Source organism: Balaenoptera borealis (genome assembly GCF_965194805.1).
Source record: "Balaenoptera borealis genome assembly, chromosome: 4".
NCBI lineage: Eukaryota > Metazoa > Chordata > Mammalia > Artiodactyla > Balaenopteridae > Balaenoptera > Balaenoptera borealis.
The window spans coordinates 75,111,341-75,133,317 of record NC_138861.1 but is presented as its reverse complement, the minus strand read 5'-3'; the positions used below and the strand labels follow the sequence as shown (position 1 = coordinate 75,133,317).

General features: G+C 42.1%; 1 protein-coding gene across 7 annotated transcripts in view; it reads right to left on the bottom strand.

Moving 5' to 3' along the window:
- The window catches only part of LOC309627933 (uncharacterized protein), a 146,117-nt gene that overhangs the window by 88,931 nt on the left and 35,209 nt on the right, over positions 1–21,977 (bottom strand). The window contains exon 4 of one of the 7 annotated variants that reach the window (XM_082390330.1): positions 15,366–21,135. The exons of the other annotated variants lie outside the window; for them this stretch is intronic. Within the exon in view, the coding sequence (XP_082246456.1) occupies positions 21,097–21,135 (39 nt within the window). The 3' untranslated portion in view covers positions 15,366–21,096. Of the gene's footprint in view, positions 1–15,365; positions 21,136–21,977 lie in introns of those variants that run through there. 7 annotated transcript variants of the gene reach the window in all.

Here is a 21,977-nt window from a genome sequence, read left to right as displayed (position 1 = left end):
TCCATGTAGCTGCAACTGTAATTCCTATTGTGGCCTCCCTTGACCTCAAAACGTCCAAAGGCTTTGGAGAAGAGTTTAGAGTGGCCAAAACTGCAAAGGAAATTAAACTTAGCAAGCCATTTCCAAGAATCTCGAAAGTTTGTTTATATTACTGAGCAATGTAGAATCATTCTTGAATATCAAACAGAAATCTTCCTCTGCATCGATATTTTTTTTTCCTTTTAAGGATAGACTAAAAATCAACTCAGGATTATTGCCTTGAGATTTGGTACCATATTGACCTAAAGATTCAGGGTAAGCATCAACCTTAAAACAATTTTGGGAAAATTTACTTTGACCTCTGTAGTACAAAGAGGTCTTGCATTGGAATGAGAAAATTAGCAATTTTGAGCATGATCTTATATTGCCAACACTTTGACCAAGGCCAATACTGCAGAAAATATTACCATCTTATTCTTGTTTATTCCAGTCCCTTCCCAAATGTCTCCTAAAGAACACTCATAAAAGTGAGCCATCTAGGGATTGAGGGCAACTGGAGGTACCTTTATTCATTTGTAGTTTTTTTTTTTTTTCCAATCTAAATGCATTCTTGCCATGCAAAGGAATAATTTAGAGCTTTAAAAGCTGAGGCTCTTACCCTTAGTAAAGTATAAAAGATAAGAATTTCTCTTCTCTGCCTCACCTATACCTACTGGTCAAGGTTCTTCCAATACCCCATCCTCTCTCCAGAAATACACAGAAATGCACACAGACTAGGGACCAAATTCATAACTATAAATGGAAATTACTGAGGGAAAAAGAAACTATGACTAAAAGGAAACATTATTTAGGAAATCATTACTGGAAAATTGCTACGGATTATTGCAAACCTTCCTTTTTTCCTAAAACATTTAATATCATTTCCATAGGTACTCAAAGAACTTACACTCTGGCATTAAAAAGAAAAAAGAAACCTTTCATATATCTAATTATTTCCTTCCATTGATTTTTTAAAAATATTTTTTTAAAAATAAACTTTATCTTTGAAGTAATTTAAGGCACACAAGAAATTATAAAAATAGTAGAGTTCCCATGTACCCTTCACCCAGCTTCCCCAATAATAACATGTTACACAGCCTTAGCACATAGCCAAAGACAGGACATTGATGTTTTTCAATATTATTAACTCACCTTATTATTAACGTGTAGTCCTTATTCGTATCTCACAAATTTTACATACATTTTTTTCTTTTCTTTTTCTGGTCTATTGTTATATGAAGTTTTACCACAGGTGTAGATTCAAGTAACCAACACCTCAATCAGGATATAGAACTGTTCTATAACCACAAAGAAACTCCCCAGTGTTATTCCTTAATTGTCACACCCTTCCCCCAGCACTGGCCCGGGCAAACACCCATCCATTTTCCATTACTGTAACTTTGTCATTTGGAGGCTGTTATAATATATAATCATACAATACATAAGCTTTTGAGATAGGCTTTTTGCGTTTGCCCTTAAGATCCAACCTTTACATTGATTTTTAAAGTTCACTTAAGCAAAACTTAAAATAAAACCCAAAACACCTTGTGATCAGAACTTATCTAAGTTTTTTCCACTTGCACTATTCAGGGAAAAAAAATTCAGAATAATTAGTGTTTTGTTTTTTACAAGAGAGAGAATGATTGCATGTGCAATTTGGAATGAACTGCAGAGCTGCTAATGGCATTACTCTTTGGAGGAGGTTAAGAAGAAACGGCTTTGGCAAGTTGAATCATCTTATTTTGGCCTCCCTAAAACTATAACATTGGGATCACTGGAACCACCAGCATTTTGGTTTATTGCTCAAATAGTTGTTACTGTTTGTGGAGAGCAGACTAAAGTTTTGAAGATAAAATCTGCATTAAGAACAAGTTTAGGGACTTCCCTGGTGGCGCAGTGGTTAAGAATCCGCCTGCCAATGCAGGGGACATGGGTTTGATCCCTGGTCTAGGAAGATCCCACATGAAGTGGAGCAACTAAGCCCACGTGCCACAACTACCGAGGCTGTGCTCTAGAGCCCGCGAGCCACAACTACAGAGCCCGCGTGCCACAACTACGGAGCCCGCGTGCCACAACTACCGAAGGTCATGCGCTCTAGGGCCCACGCTCCACAACAAGAGAAGCCACCGCAATGAGAAGCCTGCACACCGCAACAAAGAGTAGCCCCCGCTCGCTGCAACGAGAGAAAGCCCCGCGTGCAGCAATGAAGACCCAACACAGCCACAAAAAAAAAGAAAAAAAAAGAATGAGTTTAACAGAACCTTGAACTTGATCAAATGCCAATTACTGCACTATTTCTGTATCTGTAATTAGGAATACTATCTAGGAAAAGGAGCAGATTTTCACAACCATTTCTATCATAAACAAAGTGGCACATTTGCAAAGAGTCTATTAAAATATGTTTGTTACTTCTCTCAGAATTTTAAATGCTTGGATTTTAAGACTTTAACGTAAAATCTGCATGAGGCTAAATTTTAATAAGTTGAGTCAATCCTTCATGGCAGAAAAAGCATTTGTGGAGAATACAAAATAATTCAGAAAAGTGGACTTCCTAAAGGGCTCTTTGTAGCATAAAAACTGTTTCAGAAATATGGTAGAAAGTTGTATCCAGGAGCTATTAAATTGGTTTTTAAATATATGTAAATGGGAATGCCCAGCTAAACCACTACAGTAACAATCACACGTCCCTAATGGCTATTCCCGGCTGGCAGCTTTCCATTCCCACAGGCTCCTATAACTACTTCTGTCAGTGTATTTGGCCTTGAGCTTGAACCACCTGCTCTGAGGACACAGAGCTTCTGAGCTCTTCATTCAGTCTTCTGTTGATAGCCTCCCCTCACCTTTCAGACTTCCTATTACAACCTTGGCAATGCTGCCTTGGGCTCCCCTAGGTGGACTCCTGCCTTGAAAGGATTCAGGTTTTATGAGGGAGGAGCCAGGTTTTATGAGGGACCCAGGGGGTCCCTTTGCAGATCCTCAAGCTGTACTACCAGAGGCCAGCAGTCTCTGTCAGGACATACAGACCACCTGATTCCAAGTCCAACTTAAAAATCATAACTTTTCTGCACACGTCCAGCTGTGCAAGAGATGCTATGCACAGTGCAGCTGGACAGCTCTCTTCCTAAGGCATCAGGCCCAGTGATTTAGAAGAGGTCTTCAAAATGGGTTAACTAGTTAGGGGGTTAACCCAGCAGCGGGAATGAGGATCTCATTGGGGGAAGGGGAGTGGAAGATGTACCCAGAGGGCATGGTGTTAGGGATAGCAGCCATTCCAGAAGGCAGGCAGACAACAGGCCACAAAGAGGTACAACAAACCACATCAGGTGGTCATCCCAGCAGGACAGAGCACAGGGCAATGAGGAGCTGGAAGAAGCAAGATGGTGGAGATGCAGCTAGTGGGCAGGGTCGGGAAAGTTTGGAAGCAGATTACCGCGGCAGGGGTAAGGCTTCGGGGAGCACAGAATTGTCCTTGTTACTGGCACTGGAGTGCAAATTTAGAGTTGGAGCACAGGTATAAAGTAAGGAAGGGAAAGGAAAGGGCACTGAAATTGATAGGCAGCCGACTAACCTAGGTGCTTTAAGCACATGATCTCATTTAATCCCCGCAACCACCATGCAAAACAGGAATCATGATCCTCATTACACAGGAGAGAAAACTGAGGTTCAAAGAGGCTATCTAGTTTTGCCATAATCACAGAGGTAACATGTGGGGTAGCAGAATTTGAACTCAGGACAGTCTAACTCCAAAGATATTGTTGCTAAATTCACATTCTCATTTATCATATTTATGATTATTTAATGCCAAATCTTTGCAAACACAGCCCCCAATGCATATTTGCCCAAAGCATATTTCTCCTCATGTCATTTGTTTTTTCCTCCTTAAATTATATTGTACCATAAATTAGAGACTTTTAAAATAGTCTGAATTCACTTCCAGTGGCTCTGGGATGGGGAGTAGAGTCAGACCTATCCTGGAATGGTGCTTGAAAACGGCCAAGAGGAAAGCAGGATGCTGGATGAACAAGCCAGACCTAGGCTTCTGAGGGTCCCCAGAGGATACAGCTATTCCAAAAGCAGAGACCAAAACATGAAGAATGGAGCTGGGGTGTGACTGGTGAGCCTAGGCTGAATACAGAAAATTAGACTCCTCCAGTGAACTTTTCTCAGCACTCCACAGGCACACAGTGGAGACAGATGGCTCTAACAGGGGGCTGGCTTCAGCCCTAAGACACTGGGAAGAGGATATGTAAACATATTGATTTGGGGGGCACAAATATTCATTGCAATTTATAACGACATTTTTAAGAGTGCTGAAAATATCATAATGTAAATGGATTTCAAATTTTCCTCCTAAATTTCATCCTTCTATAAAAATACTTCATGTATTTTTATAATATGAATATTTTCAAATAAAGAATAATCAGACATGTATCCTTTCCAGTTTTGATAACAGTCCGCACGGGAAAGTCCAGGCAATGTAATTTTTTAAAATTAAGGACCAAAATTTATTTGGTATTTCAGAGCACCACCTGGTGGATTAGTTAACAATAACAGCCCAGAGCAAAAGTGAATCAAAATGGCTCTGAGGGCTTCCCTGGTAGCGCAGTGGTTGAGAGTCTGCCTGCCAATGTAGGGCACACGGGTTCAAGCCCTGGTCTGGGAAGAACCCACATGCCGCGGAGCAACTAGGCCCGTGAGCCACAATTACTGAGCCTGTGCTCCACAACAAGAGAGGCCGCGATAGTGAGAGGCCCGCACACCACAATGAAGGCTGGCCCCCGCTCGCCACAACTAGAGAAAACCCTCGCACAGAAACGGAGACCCAACACAGCCATAAATAAATAAATAAATAAATAAATAAATAAATAAATAAATAAATAAAGACTTTCTATTTCACTGTCTTTATTGAAAAAAAAAAAAAAAAAAGGCTCTGAAACAACAGGTGATGGAACCCTGCGAGGCTCATCCCTTCTCTTTTTCCTCTCTTTGGCTCTCATTCTTTTCCTTTCTCCTCCTCTCCCTCTTTTCGTTTCCTATCCAATCTCTCCTGCCTCTGTTTACACTTTAAGCTTGTCCTGCCTCTATGAGTACTGCTGAGTCCTCAGAGCCGCTAAGGAGCTCGCTTATGCCTAATTTCATAAAATCTAAGGGGTTTGTAAATTTCAAGTATAAAGGCAAATATATTTGAAGTTGCAAAATTCAGTCTTCTTCCAGAGACTGAATCTTTCTGCTCAAGGATAGGTTTGTGTTTTCCAAGGAGGAGTTTTTGCTCATCTGTTTTACATAGAAACCGTCATCCTGTTAGAACCCCTCTTTCATATTTTATTTGTAAATAATGACTAAAGTTGACTAACTTATAGTGTTTTAGCCAGTTGTCCTGATCTAGCTGCCCACTGACTTTTGAGAAAGTGAAGGTTGGTTTGGAGCAAACGTCTTAAACGTCTCTGATCCCAAATGACCCACTAGTAATATGAATGAGTGGAAGGGGACAAGCAAAGACATTAGGGAGTGATGGAGACTGGGGACCTAGAGACCTCATGACTTGTCCACAGGGGTATACATTATTCTGATCGTGCCAGCTCTTCCTGTTTTTAAAGGGAAGCCAAGGGACTTCCCTGGTGGCCCAGTGGTAAAGAATTCACCTTCCAGTGCAGGGGATGCAGGTTCAATCCCTGGTCAGGGAACTAGGATCCCACATGCCATGGGGCAACTAAGCCAGCGCACCACAACTACTGAGCTCGCACGCCTCAACTAGAGAGCCTGCGTGCTGCCAACTACAGCGCCCACGTGCTCTGGAGCTCACACGCCACAACTACAGAGCCCATGCGCCCTGGAGCCTGCGTGCCTCAAGTAGAGAGAGAAAACCCCACACACCACAACTAGAGAGAAGCCTGTGCACCTCAACAAAAGATCCTGCATGCCTCAACAAAGATCCTGCATTCTACAACTAAGACCCGATGCAGCCAAAAATAATTAAATAAATAAATAATAAAAATTAACAGAAAAATAAAGGGAAGCCGAAAAGCTTGATTTTTATGAGAGAATTTACCAAAAAAATGCCTGCAGGCCAGAAGTGGGCCATAGGCCAACCCCTGATTTGAAGTTGTGGGAATTTGGACTTCATTCACTGGATGACAGACTATGAATGAGTAAGCAGTCTGCAGCTAAAACCCAACCCAATCCCTAAACAGATCACTTTTACCATGCCCAAGAACCTCTACCACTTCACAATCAGCAAGTCTGTGTCATTACCCCCTGTTCCTTAACAAAGTCTTAATACAGGATAATGGAGAGTTAAGATGTCCTGGCAGTGGCCTTTTATCTCTGTGACTATCCATGTGCCTTGAAATAATCCAAGGTTCAGATTTCAGCCCCAACTAGAAACAGTTTAGCAGAGCTGGGAAAAGCAGCTGTGGCGCTCATGGGCTTGAAGTTTGCACTGCATTTCCGAACAAATTAATATTCAAGTTTTAAAATATATATATATTTTTCTGCACAAAGTGTAAAGGGTTTTTTTTAATTATGTGTAACACAAAGTTATTTAAGTCAATAAATTTTTAAGGAATTTCACATGTTCTGATTCTTTCCACTGCCAATCACCTTAGTTCCTCCAAATTCATAATCTTCAAGATAAAGTAGCCCTTTCAAAAAGAAGTTATCGTGTGAATCAGCCCACAATTCTTTTAGTTAGGCTTCTTTGATCTCCAATGAAATATGGACACACTTCAAAATTCCCCACCTGTAATCTTTGGGATCCAATCTCCTCAAGCGATTTACTTTAGGACCATGTTTAGGGTCAGGCGATGGATCTGCCTGGTTCTGAATTTGACACCCTCTAAAAATGTATTAGGTTCAAATCATATTCACTCCTAAGCCATCACACCCTAGAACAGTACAGATCATTGGGATATGCCAATACCTAAGATAAAAAGTTTGTTAGGTTTTTCATAGTTTACTTAAGCAAAAAATACCTTAACTCAAATTTGGGCCATCTTGCCTTACAACTAAGCTTCCCCATCCATACACTCTACTGGGGCAATAAGAGGCAACCAATCGCTAATTGACGTAGGAAAGATGCTGACACCATTTACACATTTTAAATTAGCTTCCTTCCTCAGAGTTCTCCGGGAAACAGTGCAACATTTTTTGTTCTTTGTTTTGGCATGGAAATAACTCATAGAGGACACAACCATGATATTTTAAAAACAAGTAGCATGGCAAAAAAGACAAAGGATGTCTGTCTGCTTGGGCTGCCATGACAAATACCATAGACTGGGTGACATGAACAACAGAAACTTATTTCTTCATAGTTCTGGAGGCTAGAAGTCCAAGATCAAGGTGTTGGCTGATTCCGTTCCTGATGAGGACCCTCTTCCTGGCTTGCAGACAGCCACCTTCTTGCTGTGTCCTCACGTGGCCTTTCCTCATTGTATGTACGTGGAGAGAGCGCCCTCTGGTGTCTTTTCTTATAAGACACTATTCCTGTCAGATCAGGGCACCACCCTTATGACCTCATTTAACTTTACTTCCTAAGGAACCCCATCTCAAAACACAGCCGTGCTGGATGTTAGGGCTTCAACATACAAATTTGGGGGCGGGGGAGGGACACAAACATTCAGCCCATAACAAAGGAGCTGCACCATACTTCTTTATCATTTGCAGAACTCCTCTTGAAACTAAAATATTGATAATTAAATCATCTCCTTTTTTAAAATTATAAGTTCTAATGCTGGATTCTTTATTTTAGCCAAATTACTTTCAAATCTCTTTACCCTGACCTACGATCTTTTCAAACTCTAATAGGTGTATTTGCTGTTACCTTCAGATATTTGCTAGCCTTTCATAATGTTTCAACTTGGTCTCTGAAATAATCCTTCCTTTATTGCTAAATAATTTCTAGTTTTAGCTTTCCTGGGACTTCAAAAAATAAACTTTATTGTTACTTATAATGTAAACAATAGGTACGACTTTTTTTCAGAATTTGCTTTAGAACTCTGGGAAGGCTTCAATTTATAATTCCTATCAGGAGATTGGACTTAATAACATTCTAGACCTCTCAATTTTATCTTTGTTCTTTGGGAAATGAGCTACCTGACCAAGCAAATCTGGTTTTGAAGAAATAATAACTTGTCATATTTTCAGTTATTTACGATTTTTTAAAATAGAATCCCTTTGAATACTTTTTTGAAAAATTACTGCAAAATGCCCTCAGGTGCTAGACATTAGTCAAAGGTCTTGCTCCTCCCATTTCCCCTCTGTAAGCCATGTCCCGCCTACCCCCTGGCAGCAGCTGATTAATGGACAACTGACCCAAGGCTGGACTGGCCTGATCGGGTTTTTTTTTCTCACAGGAATTTGGAAGAAGGACAGAGAAAGCCTAAGGCAGTAAGATATGAACTCTGGATTTGAACAGACTTGTCAGCCAAGGGCACCATTTGAGAGCAATGCAGATGAGTCACGCCCAGGACAGCAAAGGAAGCCAGCTCTCAGAAAGCAAGAGGAATGAAGCAGGTGCACAGAGCAAAGCAAAGAGAAGCAGCCCTGGCAACCTAGAAACACTTTCTCCACAGTTCCCAGTTCTCATCCTTCTGAGCCTCCACTATAGTTAAGTGGACTTAGAGTGGAGTCAGTTCCTTACGGTCTTAAAATAGAGTATATTAATAGAAAAGTTGAGGTCTAGTTAGGCCAACAGATCAGGAGATGACTGCCATGGAAAGACAGTTCCCAAGAGCAGTGGGCCACAGGAGGAAGCACCGGGGTTGCTCATTAAGAGGAAGGAGAGGGAAACAGTAATCAAGAGCCTTTAATGTGGTTCCCACTGAAAGGGACAGGGGAGACAGAGTCAGTAGGTTTAGGATTGACAAGTTTGAAGAATTTCAGCAAGCTCTGGGGCACAGGAGCTGTCCCTAGTTGTTTGGTGCCTGGCCCTGGGGTCATTAGAACAAGTGTGCAATGGTCCAGAGTGTAAGAGCCTGAGAAAGGAGATGGTTGGTGGCGTGGACTCTGGATTGGTTGGTCTGCATTGCAGAAGTGTGCCCCTGGTGAGAGGGCGCCTCCTGAGGGGGCCAGGGAGGGAATGAGAGAGGCAGGAGGCCAAGAAAAATGACTGAGGCATATTATTGGGTTGCCCAGAACGAGGGATGTCCAGCATATGCATGTAAGGCAGATGTTAAAGCATCAAATTTATAGAAGCTAGAAGCATGGTTAACACACTTATATCCAAACATACTCTAAAATAGGTTCAGGAACTTGTCCAAAGTTGTAGAGCTAATTAGAGGCAACACCAGGACTAAAAAGCCCAGTTCCTTGCTAACATGCCACACTAGTTCTATTGTACCTCCACAAACCTCCCGCTGGTCCGGGGACTCCAGTCTCTTTGTAGGATAATATGGGGCGTAGGACTCAGACTCCACAATAGCAAAAGCAAAACCCCATGAAAAGGATTTTTTTGATCCTTCTTGGAAGGGAAAATATCACTTTTGGAAGCAAACTCTCAAGCTACAATAGTGCTGTTCCCTTCGAGCAATAACACAGAGAATTCACACCTACCCAGAATATCAATGGCTAATTTTTCACTTACCTGTCATTTAGAATTGATATTACATATCATGGTATGGTTAATCTTTTGCAAAGATACATAGCAGTTTTCCTATTTCTAAGATGCTATTAAGACTCTGATCTGAATATGCGACTGTGGGATCAGTAGCCCTTACCTCAAGATTGATAGGTGAAGCCTCTCTTGAAAATGCCCATTCACCTTGATTCTCCCTACCTTGACTTCTGAATTTGGTGTAGTTAGACACATTTTGTTCCTTATTATCTACTCTCATTTTCCCATTGTCTGTGCTACACATTTTGAGACTTTACATAGTACCTTATTGGTGCACTGATTGAATGACACATTTTTGCGGCTTGTCTCTTTTTAGATTACAAACTTCCTATTGACAAAAGTATCCTGTGTCTCTTGTTCTTTCCTTTCTCTGAGCCATTATTCCCATGTAAAAGTCCAGGCTGTAAGGAGGCATGAGCATAAATGAGCTATAAGAATACTGCTGTAACAAAACCAAAAATAAATGAAATAAGAAACCAATTGAGCTGCTTTTAAGCTTCGTAGCTCTCAGTTGCTTGGTGATTATTATTGTTGATTTTAAAAATGTTTCCACTACTTGTCTTGTCTTAATTCATGCACTTATTCATAGGTAATGTAACATACAGCTGGTCTGATATCAGTTGTGGGAAACGTATAAATCATATGTAAATTAAAAGCATGAAAATGTATTTACCTCATTGGGTGCATTGGTGTCATGAAATCTTAAAATGAACAGTATTCTAAAGAACACACACACACAAATATGCTACTGGTTTCTGACAGATGACTGCACTGCCTGATTTGGTGGTGTTCCAGGAATAGACAAAGCAGTAGAAGAGAATAAGGGATCCAGAAATAGATACAAACTCATATGGTTTATAGAACTGTTTTAGTATTTTTACCTATGCTATTCATTCATTCAATCATTCATTTATTCAACAAATATTTATTGAACATGTGTCAAGCACTGTCCTAGGTATCCTGATTAAAACAAAGATCCAAAAAACGAATTCTGCCTTATTTTTTTAATCTATAGCATAGAGAACTGTACCATTATGTCCATTTTATATATGAAAAAAACTGAGGGTAAAAGGTATATTTACTTGCCCAAAGGCACATAACTAAGAAGTGATAACATGGGGATTCAGATCCAGGTCTGTGTGTCTTCAAGGCCCATGTATTTTTCAATACCCCTTGCTGCCTTCCACCACAGTAAACATTTATAGGAGATTGCCCTGAATTTCAAGTCAAAAATATCAGATGAATCTGTTAATGACTTTCCTTTAAAATTGTACGAATTGTCTACAGGAAATGCATGCCTTAAAAAGCTGCAAGTTTCTTGATATTGTTCTTGTACTCTCTGTGCAAGAATACAATAAAAATCCTAAAAACGAAAATAAAAAAGAATAAGTCTTTCTCCCTCTCTCCACACACACATACTACACACACACACATATACAAACACACACAAAACTATACACACACACACACACATATGAAGCAACCTTGTAAAGTCATCTGCTCTATCTTCCTCCAGTCAAGCCACAAGACTTGAATTTTTTTTAAATCTCATATACCTCCCCTGGGGTGCAGATTTCTTAAAAAAAAAAATTCATCATTTATTTCATGAAATAAATTTCAATGGCAGTAATATTTTTAAAGTGTTTCCACTTTCACTTAAAAATAAATGCACGATAGTTTCAGGTAGCCTTAATTTTTCTAAAGTAAATTTGTTAAAATAAACTTCTCCTTAATTTTTAAATTGCATAGTTTTTATGATATAAACTGTAGTGACATTATTAATTGCTTCAAACAAGCTAATCTATGTCATAGATGATATTTTTCCACAAAGTGCATAATACTACATAAAAAGATAATGGAGTACAAATGTATAAAATAATTTTTAAGACAATAATCAGTTTTATCATATCCCCTAACACTAATATAAAAAATATATAAAATCTGTGCAGTGAAGGTAAGGAAATACACTGTATTGCATTTTCTGCACACTGGGATGTGTACATGCCAGTTAAAAACCAAACTCCCACTAAAGACCAAAGCACAAGATATGGAGAAAAATAAAAAATACAACAATGAATAAAAAGGCATCTTTCTATTCTGTTCAAACTGAAACCAAGGATAGGATTGTTCCTCTGCTTTTTTCCTAAGCGTTTCAAACTTGGTTACTGATAGCAGCATTTGCATTTCACAACTGAGCACTAATTTCCAGAAATATCTGAAGATGTTCAGGGTTTATCTGTGTATCATTCAGGCTAGGCTAGGCTATTCTGCAGGATCAAACAACCTGAAAACTCTCAGCAATTTAAAACAACCTTTATTTCTCACTCATGTGCATATCCATCCTGGGTCAGCAATTGGCTTTGCTTGCTCAGTGAATCACAAGGGTACCCAAGCTGACAGAGGCTCCATCCTAACGAAGACAGAGGCAGGGAAGAGAGAACATGGAGAACCATGGGCTGGGTCTTTAAGCTTCTGCCCAGAAATGACATATATATCACTTCCAGTCACAGGTTATTGGCCAAAGCAAGTCACATGACCAAGCCTGATAGCAACAGGGTGGGGATGAACAGTCCTTCCACAGAGAGACATTGAACGTTTACAAATAATAGTCTTCTGCAAGCTCAAAAAGTACCCTATACCTAGGATTATAGTTCATGAAATAGGCTATCTACATCATCTCATTTGATCCTGATAACAGCCCTTGGTGATACAAGGTACAGGAAAGTGGGAATATGCTGCAGAGCATTTCAGCTGAATGAACTCAACAGTGTGCACTGCTTCTGCTATTTCTGGTCTTCCGCGTCAGCCAATCAGACTGGCACAAGGGGAGGGACCAAGCCAGACCAAGGCCCCTTCCAAGCTGCTCTCATGCCCACCAGCTTCATCCATTCCAGTTCCCGCCTTCTGAGTGCTCCCAATTCCTTGTCCTCGCGAATAATCCCAGGAGTGGAGTGGGTGGGGCCAGAGGGGAGGTGAGTGACAGGACAGGGCTGTAGTGGGACCCAAGGAAGTCCCCGCCCCTGCCCCAGGGTAGTGAAGCCTGGTCATCAGATCTGAGGACATGGAGCTGTGCCAGCGTGCAGCTGCGTCCCTGAAGAGCGATAGAAATATTCATAATGAGAAGGCAGGGTGTCTGCTCCAGGTGTACCTTGTTGGATTAATGTTAATAAATAACATAATGGCATAGGTAATAAGGTAGGTGAATTCCCAGTTGATACAACTCAGCCAGGGCTCTTAGGGGTGTTAGGCCCTTTGGTGTCCAGAAGGGGCCCAGGGTGCCCCACAGATTGTTCCTGACCCAGATGTCAACAAGCTCACTGCTTCTGCCACAATCATCACCTCGGGTCACCACAGTCACAGCACCTTTCCCTCCCAGAGTGGCTGAAAAGCAGGCAGTAGCAGCTTGCAGACTGAGTCCCTTTGTTCCCTGCTGGGCTGCTGCCACTCCTGGACCCCAGGTGCTGTATGTACTGCATTCCCTGGAGGGGGTGTAGTAAGAGGGGTTTGTAGGCTGTAGTGGGTCCTGGTGCTTCTCACCTGGACTCTGCAGCCCCCTGCTTGGGGCAGAATCACACAGCGGTTAAGCACACGGTGCTACCATCAGACAGACCTGAGCTCAAATCTGATTCTATCACTTGAATGTCCTCTGAAAACTCTTTGCTCCTCTATTAACTCATCTTTAAAATGGAAATGACACTAATAGAGCTGCTGAGGGTTATTACAGGGGTTAAATGAGTTCAGTTGTAAAGCATTTGTCATAATAGCTGACCTGCAGAAAGCCCTCACTTATGTTAGCTACTGCTGTTACGTTAATCACAATCGTGATAAACATGTGCCTTTCAGCTGTGCAGAAGGACACACACACATGCACACACACACCTCCCCCACTTTGGGCCTGGGGCCACCAAGCACTGCTGTAAAGCTGCCCTTTTTCTCCACCAGGAAAATGGTTCCTGCCTGCTCTCCCTACACCTGCTGAATAAGAAAATAGCATGCCTTGTCTCCCAGGTCCCAAACTCCTCTCTTGGAAGCAAAAAGTACCATGCCTTGAATTCCCCCTCCACTGGTCCCTTTCATCCATGAACCTGTTGCTGAAGTGCCTCCTGGGTCAACCCCCAACCCCAACCTGCACTTTATTATATTGGGTCCTTCCATCTTTGCAAACCCTGCACCCCCAGAGTCACAGGATACCCCACAAGCTGCCTGGGATGCACTTGGCAAATTAACACCCAACTGACCATCGAATATGTTGTAATGTGAATAAAGAAAATAAACGAGCTCACAAATGCTTAAAAAATGACATCTATTAAATGCAGAAGTTCACAAAATCCAAATCATCTCAACTCCCAAATTCTAAAGTTCCATTAAATTTGGTTTTTCCTCATAGTGTTCTGCCTGTTATCCATTATTCCTATTGAGCAAATGTACAGCAAATTAATTTGTTTTTCATCTTTTGGCAGGTTTCACAGTATTAGAGGAAAATAAAAGTGTTCTGTGATTTGATGGTGAATCTGAAAGGCTTTCAGATTTATCCTCAAGTCAATGAAGGCTCTAAGGGAATAGATCATCAAAAATAAAATAAAATTTAAGGGCTAAAAACAGTGAAGAAAGAAAAGGAATAGCTGTCATGTCACTGGAATCCTCTGGAAAACAAACTAGTGCTAAATCTATGTGTAAATTTATAGCATAGTGTAATGTAGTACAAACAGCCCTAGAACGGGAAGGAATCGGTTGTGTTCAAGGAACAGGGAAAAGGCCCCGTATGGCTGGAGCATTGTGGGCGAGGAGGTAACTGGTGTGAGATGTCAGAGGATGGTGTGGTAAACTGAAATATTAGACCCAATCTATCTCTCTCTCCCTCTCTCTCTCATGTGCACGCACACACAAACACACACACACGTGCCCATGCCTTTTGCCATGTCACTTAGCAACTCCTCTCACAAAAGAGGAAGTATTTCCCTACCCCTGGACTTCAGGTTTGCCATGACACTTTCTTTGGTCGATGGGATGTCAGCAGATAGGACACAAGAATTGGGCTTGGGTGCGTAGGCAGCCCTCTTGCGCTCTGCTACCGCCCACTGGTGACTGATGCCAAGAGGAGAATGAGAGACACCTGGAGCAGACTGGCCCCGAGCAAACCTGCAGCGTGAAGCAGGGCTTCCCAGTCTGCAGAGCCCAGGTCAGCCAGCACCCCCAGCCCTCCCCGCCAACCTGCAGGCACGTGGGCAAACTAGCTGACATCAGCAGATCCAGGAGAACGAGAGATGTTTTAAGCCAGAGTTTTTAGGGTGGTTTGCTTCTCAGTATCACTGAGGCAATATCCAACCAGTCCCGATCTTGTGGGGCTCTGTATGCCAGAATAAGAGTGCTGGTTTTATTCCTGGGAGAGGTTTTTAAAGTCGGTCACATTATCTGATTAACAATGAAGGTATCATAAAACTACTGCAGCAATCCAGGCAAGAGAAGCTTGGACTAAAGCGAGAAGATTGAAGGTGAAGAGAAGCAGATGGAAACAAGAAGCTTTGTGGTTTGGAGGAGCAGAGAAACAAAGTGGGAGTTGGGGGTCTAGGGAAATGTGAAGAGAAGGGAAGGGTCTATTGGTTCAAGATGAAATTACTAGAGCAAGTCCGCCTGCTGAAGGGAAGGGCTGACATGTGAAGAACAGCTAAGGCAGACACAGCCTGTCCTATGCACGTCACTAAATTCACCTTACATCTGCATAAAAACTCTGCAAAGTAGGGCTTCCCTGGTGGCGCAGTGGTTGAGAATCTGCCTGCCAATGCAGGGGACACGGGTTCGAGCCCTGGTCTGGGAAGATCCCACATGCCACGGAGCAACTGGGCCCGTGAGCCACAATTACTGAGCCTGCGCGTCTGGAGCCTGTGAGCCTGTGCTCCGCAACAAGAGAGGCCGCGATGGTGAGAGGCCCGCGCACCGCGATGAGGAGTGGTCCCCACTTGCCGCAACTAGAGAAAGCCCTCGCACAGAAACGAAGACTCAACACAGTCATAAATAAATAAAATAAATAAAAAAAATTAAAAATAATAATAATAAAAAAAAAATTAAAAAAAAAATCTTTAAACAAAAAAAAAAAAAAACTCTGCAAAGTAGATATCACTAACACTGCATCTCACAGATGGGGCAACTGAGGCACAGGAAAGTTACATAATTTTCCTAAATGCACCTAGGAGGTGGCAGAGACGAGATTTGCCTGCATACTTAGCCACCAAGGCAAGCGATTACCACTGGAGTCCAGACCGCAAGACATGAATGAGAGGGGATATGGGACTGTCAACAAAGAATATTGCCCGCCTTTCCAGTCCTACAAGGGTCAAGTCATTGGCCACTGCAGTCGCTGACCTACAAGGACACCCTGAGAGGAATTCAGGATGAAGCATTCTGTGTTTTGGATATATGGGCCCCTCGATAGTTAAAATGCATATCTAAGGGAGAATTTCAGTGAGCCCAGACTCTTGCATTTCCCATACATAGAAAAGCACTAACTTCATTAACTAAGATATCTGATCCTCGTGGCTAGCAGTAACCTTTCGCCAAGATGTATGCTTGACTACATGTATTTCCCAGCCTGGAAAATTCATATATACAGCCTGGTTCCTCCCCTACCTCTTCAGAACAGTTCCTCAGAGCTACTGAGAGGCTGTCTCCTGGGCTATAGTCCTCAGCAAGTTCCCAAATAAAACTGAAACTCATAGCTCTCACTACGACAGGACCAGGGCACAACAGGAGGCTGGTGTTCAATATGCTCAGGAATGTCCAACATGGGGAATATAATCAATAATATTATAATAACCTTGTATGGTGACAGATGGTAACTAGACTTATCATGGTGATCATTTTGTAATGTATAAAAATATTGAATTACTATGTTGTATACCTGAAACTAATATAATATTGTAAGCCAATTAGACTTCAATTAAAATTTTTTTAAAATAAAAAATACGCTCAGGAGAGCTTCATCCACAGTAACAGGAGTGAACTGAAGACTGTGGTTACAGGTAGAGAGAAGCTGTTTGATGGAACCATGACAGAATGATAAGGGGGTTCCTGCTTTATTATTTATCTGATTAAGCAGTATAAAAGGCAAATCATCGGATCAATGCAAGTGGGGAGCAGAATTCAGGAGCAGGAAATAATTGAAATAGTCACTTTAGGGAAAGCGAAAGCTCATATATCAAGGAAATAAAGTAGAATTACGGTGCAGTGGCCAAGAATTTAAAGAGAGGCTGGCTAACATTATTTATTTAGTTTCAAGTTTAAGAGAGGGAGGGAGACAAGAAAGGGTACAGATATTTGCTGGGGTGTGATCACAGTGACAGAACAAAGAATCTAAGCTGGACATGGAGGGAACCAACAATAGGAGCAGAAGAATGATAGCAAAAGAAAAACAAAGTGAAAGAAAGGTCAGTGGAGTAAAGGTCCAAATGACCTAAAGTGTGAGGACCAGAAGAGGCAAGCTGGAAGCACAGAAGACAGTGGTCAAGAGATGAATGCCCGCAGTAAAGGGCTGGGAGGTAGTCCAGCTACTGGCGACAGAAAGGTCAAAGTTAGGACTGTAGGAGTGACAGAGGGGGAGAGGATCAAAGAAGCGAGGTGCTGGATGCAAATCTCCAAGAACAATGCCAGGCACTAGTGACAGGAAGACAGTGAAGCAGTCTGGTCAGCAGTGAACGGGGAGGACCTAGGGGCTGTAGATAACAGCAACAGAGATGGGAAGTAAAGTCTGAAGGCACAAAATTCACAGGAGCTGGGTGTTCTAAGGAAGATAGAAGAGATACGGTCTGGAAGCTGCAATGGGGTGCTAGGAGGACACTCACCTCAAGCTCAAGGGCCTGTGGTACTTGCACTGGGACTATTAATAATAATAATAACATAATCATAATAGAACAATGATAATAAGCCGCTTCCACTGAAGAGGGCTGCAGGGGAAGTGATGTCCATAGGAAACACCCTATGGATGCTTCGATTAGGTCAGGCAGGTGGTAAGGGCTTTCAGAGCACCAGTTTGCCCTGGCAGTCCATCAATTCAAATGGCACAGGGAGGAGTTTTGGGAGGTTGGAGAACAGCGGGAAGTTGGGTCAGAGGAGTGGAGGTGGTGAGCGGTAGCAGAGGGCACAGACAATGTGGAAGCCTTGGAGGGGTGTGGGCTTCAGGTGGGATGTGAGGCTGAGGGGACCAGTTCTGATGAGCCCTTGGGGAGGCTGGGTGCCCAGGCCAAGCTGAACAACGTGGGGCCACTAGGCAACAGTCCTCTCCTGCTGACCTTGACAGTGTGGTGGCCTGTGCAAGAAGCCAGGGGGTGAGGGCCTCCTTCACCTGTCTGTACACAGGGAGGGGCTGGCAGTGCAGGCACAACAGAACAGAAAGAAAGAACCAGAAAATTAATTAATCACAGTTCTGGTTCTATTGTTCAACAAAGAATAATCATGTACCTGCTTAAGTAGGACAGTTATTAAAGGTATTATTTATTAGAAAGAATTGAATCAGTGTGGTTCTTGCTGTGAATTGTGAAACTACAAAATTCCAAGCATGCTTTTGAAATAAACTTATGGTCTCAACCACACTTGTAACACTAATGATTTGGCAAACCTATAATTAAAACACACAACTGATTTACTTAGATGGAATAAGCACAAACAAGATCCTTCTTCAGAGTTCTTTGCTGCTGTGAACATTGATTAGAATCATCAGAACAGAAAGTATTCAGACTTGATTCTGCTGAAAAATGCATTGTGACACTAGCAGGCATTCAATTGTTATTTATGACAGATAATCTTGCTATATTGCTTTGTTTCTAAATACAATATTTCATAATTCAAATGTCCATGAATGAATGGCTAGTTGATAAAATTCTAATTTTCTACATAATATACCATACAATATACCTATTAAAAACGGAGTACATCTTGGGCTTCCCTGGTGGCGCAGGGGTTAAGAATCTGCCTGCCAATGCAGGGGACAAGGGTTCGAGCCCTGGTCCGGGAAGATCCCACATGTCGCGGAGCAACTAAGCCCATGTGCCACAACTACTGAGCCAGTGCTCTAGAACCCGAGAGCCACAACTACTGAGCCTGTGTGCCACAACTACTAAAGCCTGCGCACCTAGTGCACACGCTCTGCAACAAGAGAAGCCACTGCAATGAGAAGTCCGCACACCACAACAAAGAGTAGCCCCCGCTCACCACAACTAGAGAAAGCCCGTGCGCAGCAACAAAGACCCAATGCAGCCAAAAATAAATAAAAAAATAAATTTATAAAAATGAAGTACATCTATATATGCCAATAAAGGAGAAAAAAGGAAGATATATCATACAACATACAGAATGTATGTGTGTGTGTGGAGAAAGAGAGCATGCACACATGAAAAAGAGAGTTATATATGATGGATCATTTTTAGGCGTTACTTCTTGAGCGTAGAAACACTGGATTTCCATTTTGAAGTTTCTACAGTTTTTACATCTTTTTTAGTGTCCAGTTGTAGCACAGAGGAATGAGGGATAAATAAATAAGGTTCTATTTATCATGGCCAGCAGAGAATCTCAAAGATCAATCAAAAGGTATTAACATTCCTTGGATGAATCCTGTTTGTCCTTTAAGCTTGTCTGAAAACTCACTGTTGCACTGACTAGTATGTATCTCTACAGCTCCTTCATTTCCTGCTGTTCAAGTAAACTGCATTTGCAGCAGGGTGTCCTGTGTCCAAACTGATTGTGGTCTACAGAACTGACGACCTAGTGATCCTGGCAGAAATCTATCAGCCTGAGTTGGTAATCAAAGGGGATCATTCTTTGACTGAAGAATCAGTTCTTTTCCGGGTTAGCAGGGGTGCCTGGAGGAAGGAAGACAAGGAGATGGATGGATGGAATAGGATGGAGTCTTCCCCTTCACCGTCCAAGGCCTTGGTCTGAACCGTGATGGAGAGAAGGTTTAACCATGAAACTGAAGGCCCTGGAGAAGAAGCCCACCCCATCCAGCAACAGACCAAAAGATTATAGTATAGAATTGGCTCTGTGACCAGAAACATTCCCAGGGCAGCAGAAGCAGCTCAGTGAGGAGGCAAGAGCAAAAGAACTTGAGTGCATAAGTTCCGGAACACAAGCAGATACCACCTTGGGGATGCCTGAAATATGGAGGGACATTTAAGGAAAGGATAAAATGGTGGCCAAGACTTACTATGATCTGGATAACAACAATAGGACTACATGTGCACTCAAGGCCTATATGGGGCTCACGTGTGCACTATCAAACACGGTATCAGAAGTTAGTCAGCCTGTCCAAGAGTCAGGGTCCATAGCTTCTGCTCTGATGGGGGGTGGACAGGGGAGTAGATTATATATTCCTTACTTCCATGGTTTTGGTCCCTTAAAAAAACTGTGGCCTATAGGATTACATTTGAATTTAGGTCATAACTTTTTTAGCCTGTTGCTGAAGACTGCCAAAATACTTGGTTTCTCTTTTTAATCTCAAATTCCTCTGTGCTAATATCATAAAAATTCATGGAATTTTCAATTTACCTTTGAGTTCTGATCTGATTTATTAGGACACATCTCCACTTGAGATTGTGATGAAAACTGTCCTCTTTGAACACTTAATCAAACACTAATCACATAAGATTCGTTCTTCAAAGAAGAGCCCCATGAACTCAGAATCTTTGAAAACATACTTGATTTTCAGTTAAATCGCTGAGTATATCTAAATAAGAATAGCAGGGTTAAGAAGAAAACCATGGAGGTCCAGTGCATTTACACAGGCCTCCATTCAGGTACTGGGCTGTACTTTTAGCAAAGCTAAGTCTTTAATTTAAGTATGTGCCATAGACTTTATTGGAAAGGACATAAATAATGGAACTGGAGCCTGGAAAATGGCAAGCTGGCTCAAACTCTTGGAGCATCATTCGTTAGATCCAGCTGCAAAAGCTAGAAGTTTTAAAAAATGCATGTAGGATTTCTTTCTCAGCATTAACACATCACTACTTTAAATGTCAGTTCTGACTGAGAAATTCCTCTCTGCAGGTGCTTTTTACCCCTGTAAACTCAGCAAGCTGCCAGGGCCTCAGAAGACTAAACAAAATGCTAACTTAAAAATTCATTATAGTATCTGCTCCCTTTCCAAGACATAAAATGTGCTCTATAATTTGCTCTTCTGAATCCCCAGGGACCTTAATCGCCAAGGCCCCATGTGCCTGTATGACTCCATCGCTCGTCTATTATTAATATACTGGACAGTTCATAAAAACGCATCACACCCAAAAGTCCTAAAATGGGAAGTGAAAATGCCACTAGCCAGCACATTAATTTTCCAGAGGTAAGCAATATCATAAGTGATGACAAAGGTGATATCAATGCACTAGATTCCCACGCGGGAAGTGTGAAGGGTTAAACTCTATAGTTTGCATTTACCAACAGATGGTTGCAAACGGATGATGAAGTCCAGGGGCGTGAAGTCACTGTTAGAAGTCCATGAACAAAAGAAATTCAGTTCTCTCCAGCTATGAAAGATAATATAAAATTGTCAGGAATATAATATAGAAGTATAAAATTTAAGTAGGCATTATTTTGAAAATATAAAGACATCTGGACAAAGGCCCAGACTTAGTACATAAGGCGGCTGCTTACCCCATCACATTTCAAAGACTCTCATAAAAATGGCACATAAATCCAAGATGGTTATAACTCAAGTAGGTCCAGTCAGGACATTACCGTCTAGAAAGGGCCCACAGGAAAAAGGAGGAGACTGGCCAGAAGCAGGGAAACTGACCCAGTCTCAGGGCAAAGTGGGATCCCTGAGAAAATGATGAAAGAGTGAAAAATGGTTATTTCTGATATTTTCAAACCAAACCCTTGCAGTCTAGGTCATGATGAAGAACCAAATCTTCTTTCCCTGAAAGCTTGGGTCTGAATTCAGTTCAAAGCACTTCCTTAAAATTTAGTCAATAGGCAAACACAGTAGAAATGGATTCAATGGATGAAGGAATAGAAAGGCCTAACCAGGGCTTCCCTGGTGGTGCAGTGGTTAGGAGTCCGCCTGCCAATGCAGGGGACACGGGTTCGAGCCCTGGTCCGGGAAGATCCCACATGCTGTGGAGTGGCTAGGCCCGTGCGCCGCAACTACTGAGCACACGCGCCCAGGGCCCATGCTCTGCAGCAAGGGGGGCCACCGCAATGGGAAGCCCGTGCACCGCAACGGGGAGTGGCCCCCCGCTCGCCACAACTGGAGAAAGCCCATGTGCAGCAACGGGGACCGAACGCAGCCAAAAATATAATTAATTAATTAATTTTTTTAAAAAAAACCTCATGGATTATGTAAGGATAATGTTTCTGTCCTAAAGAA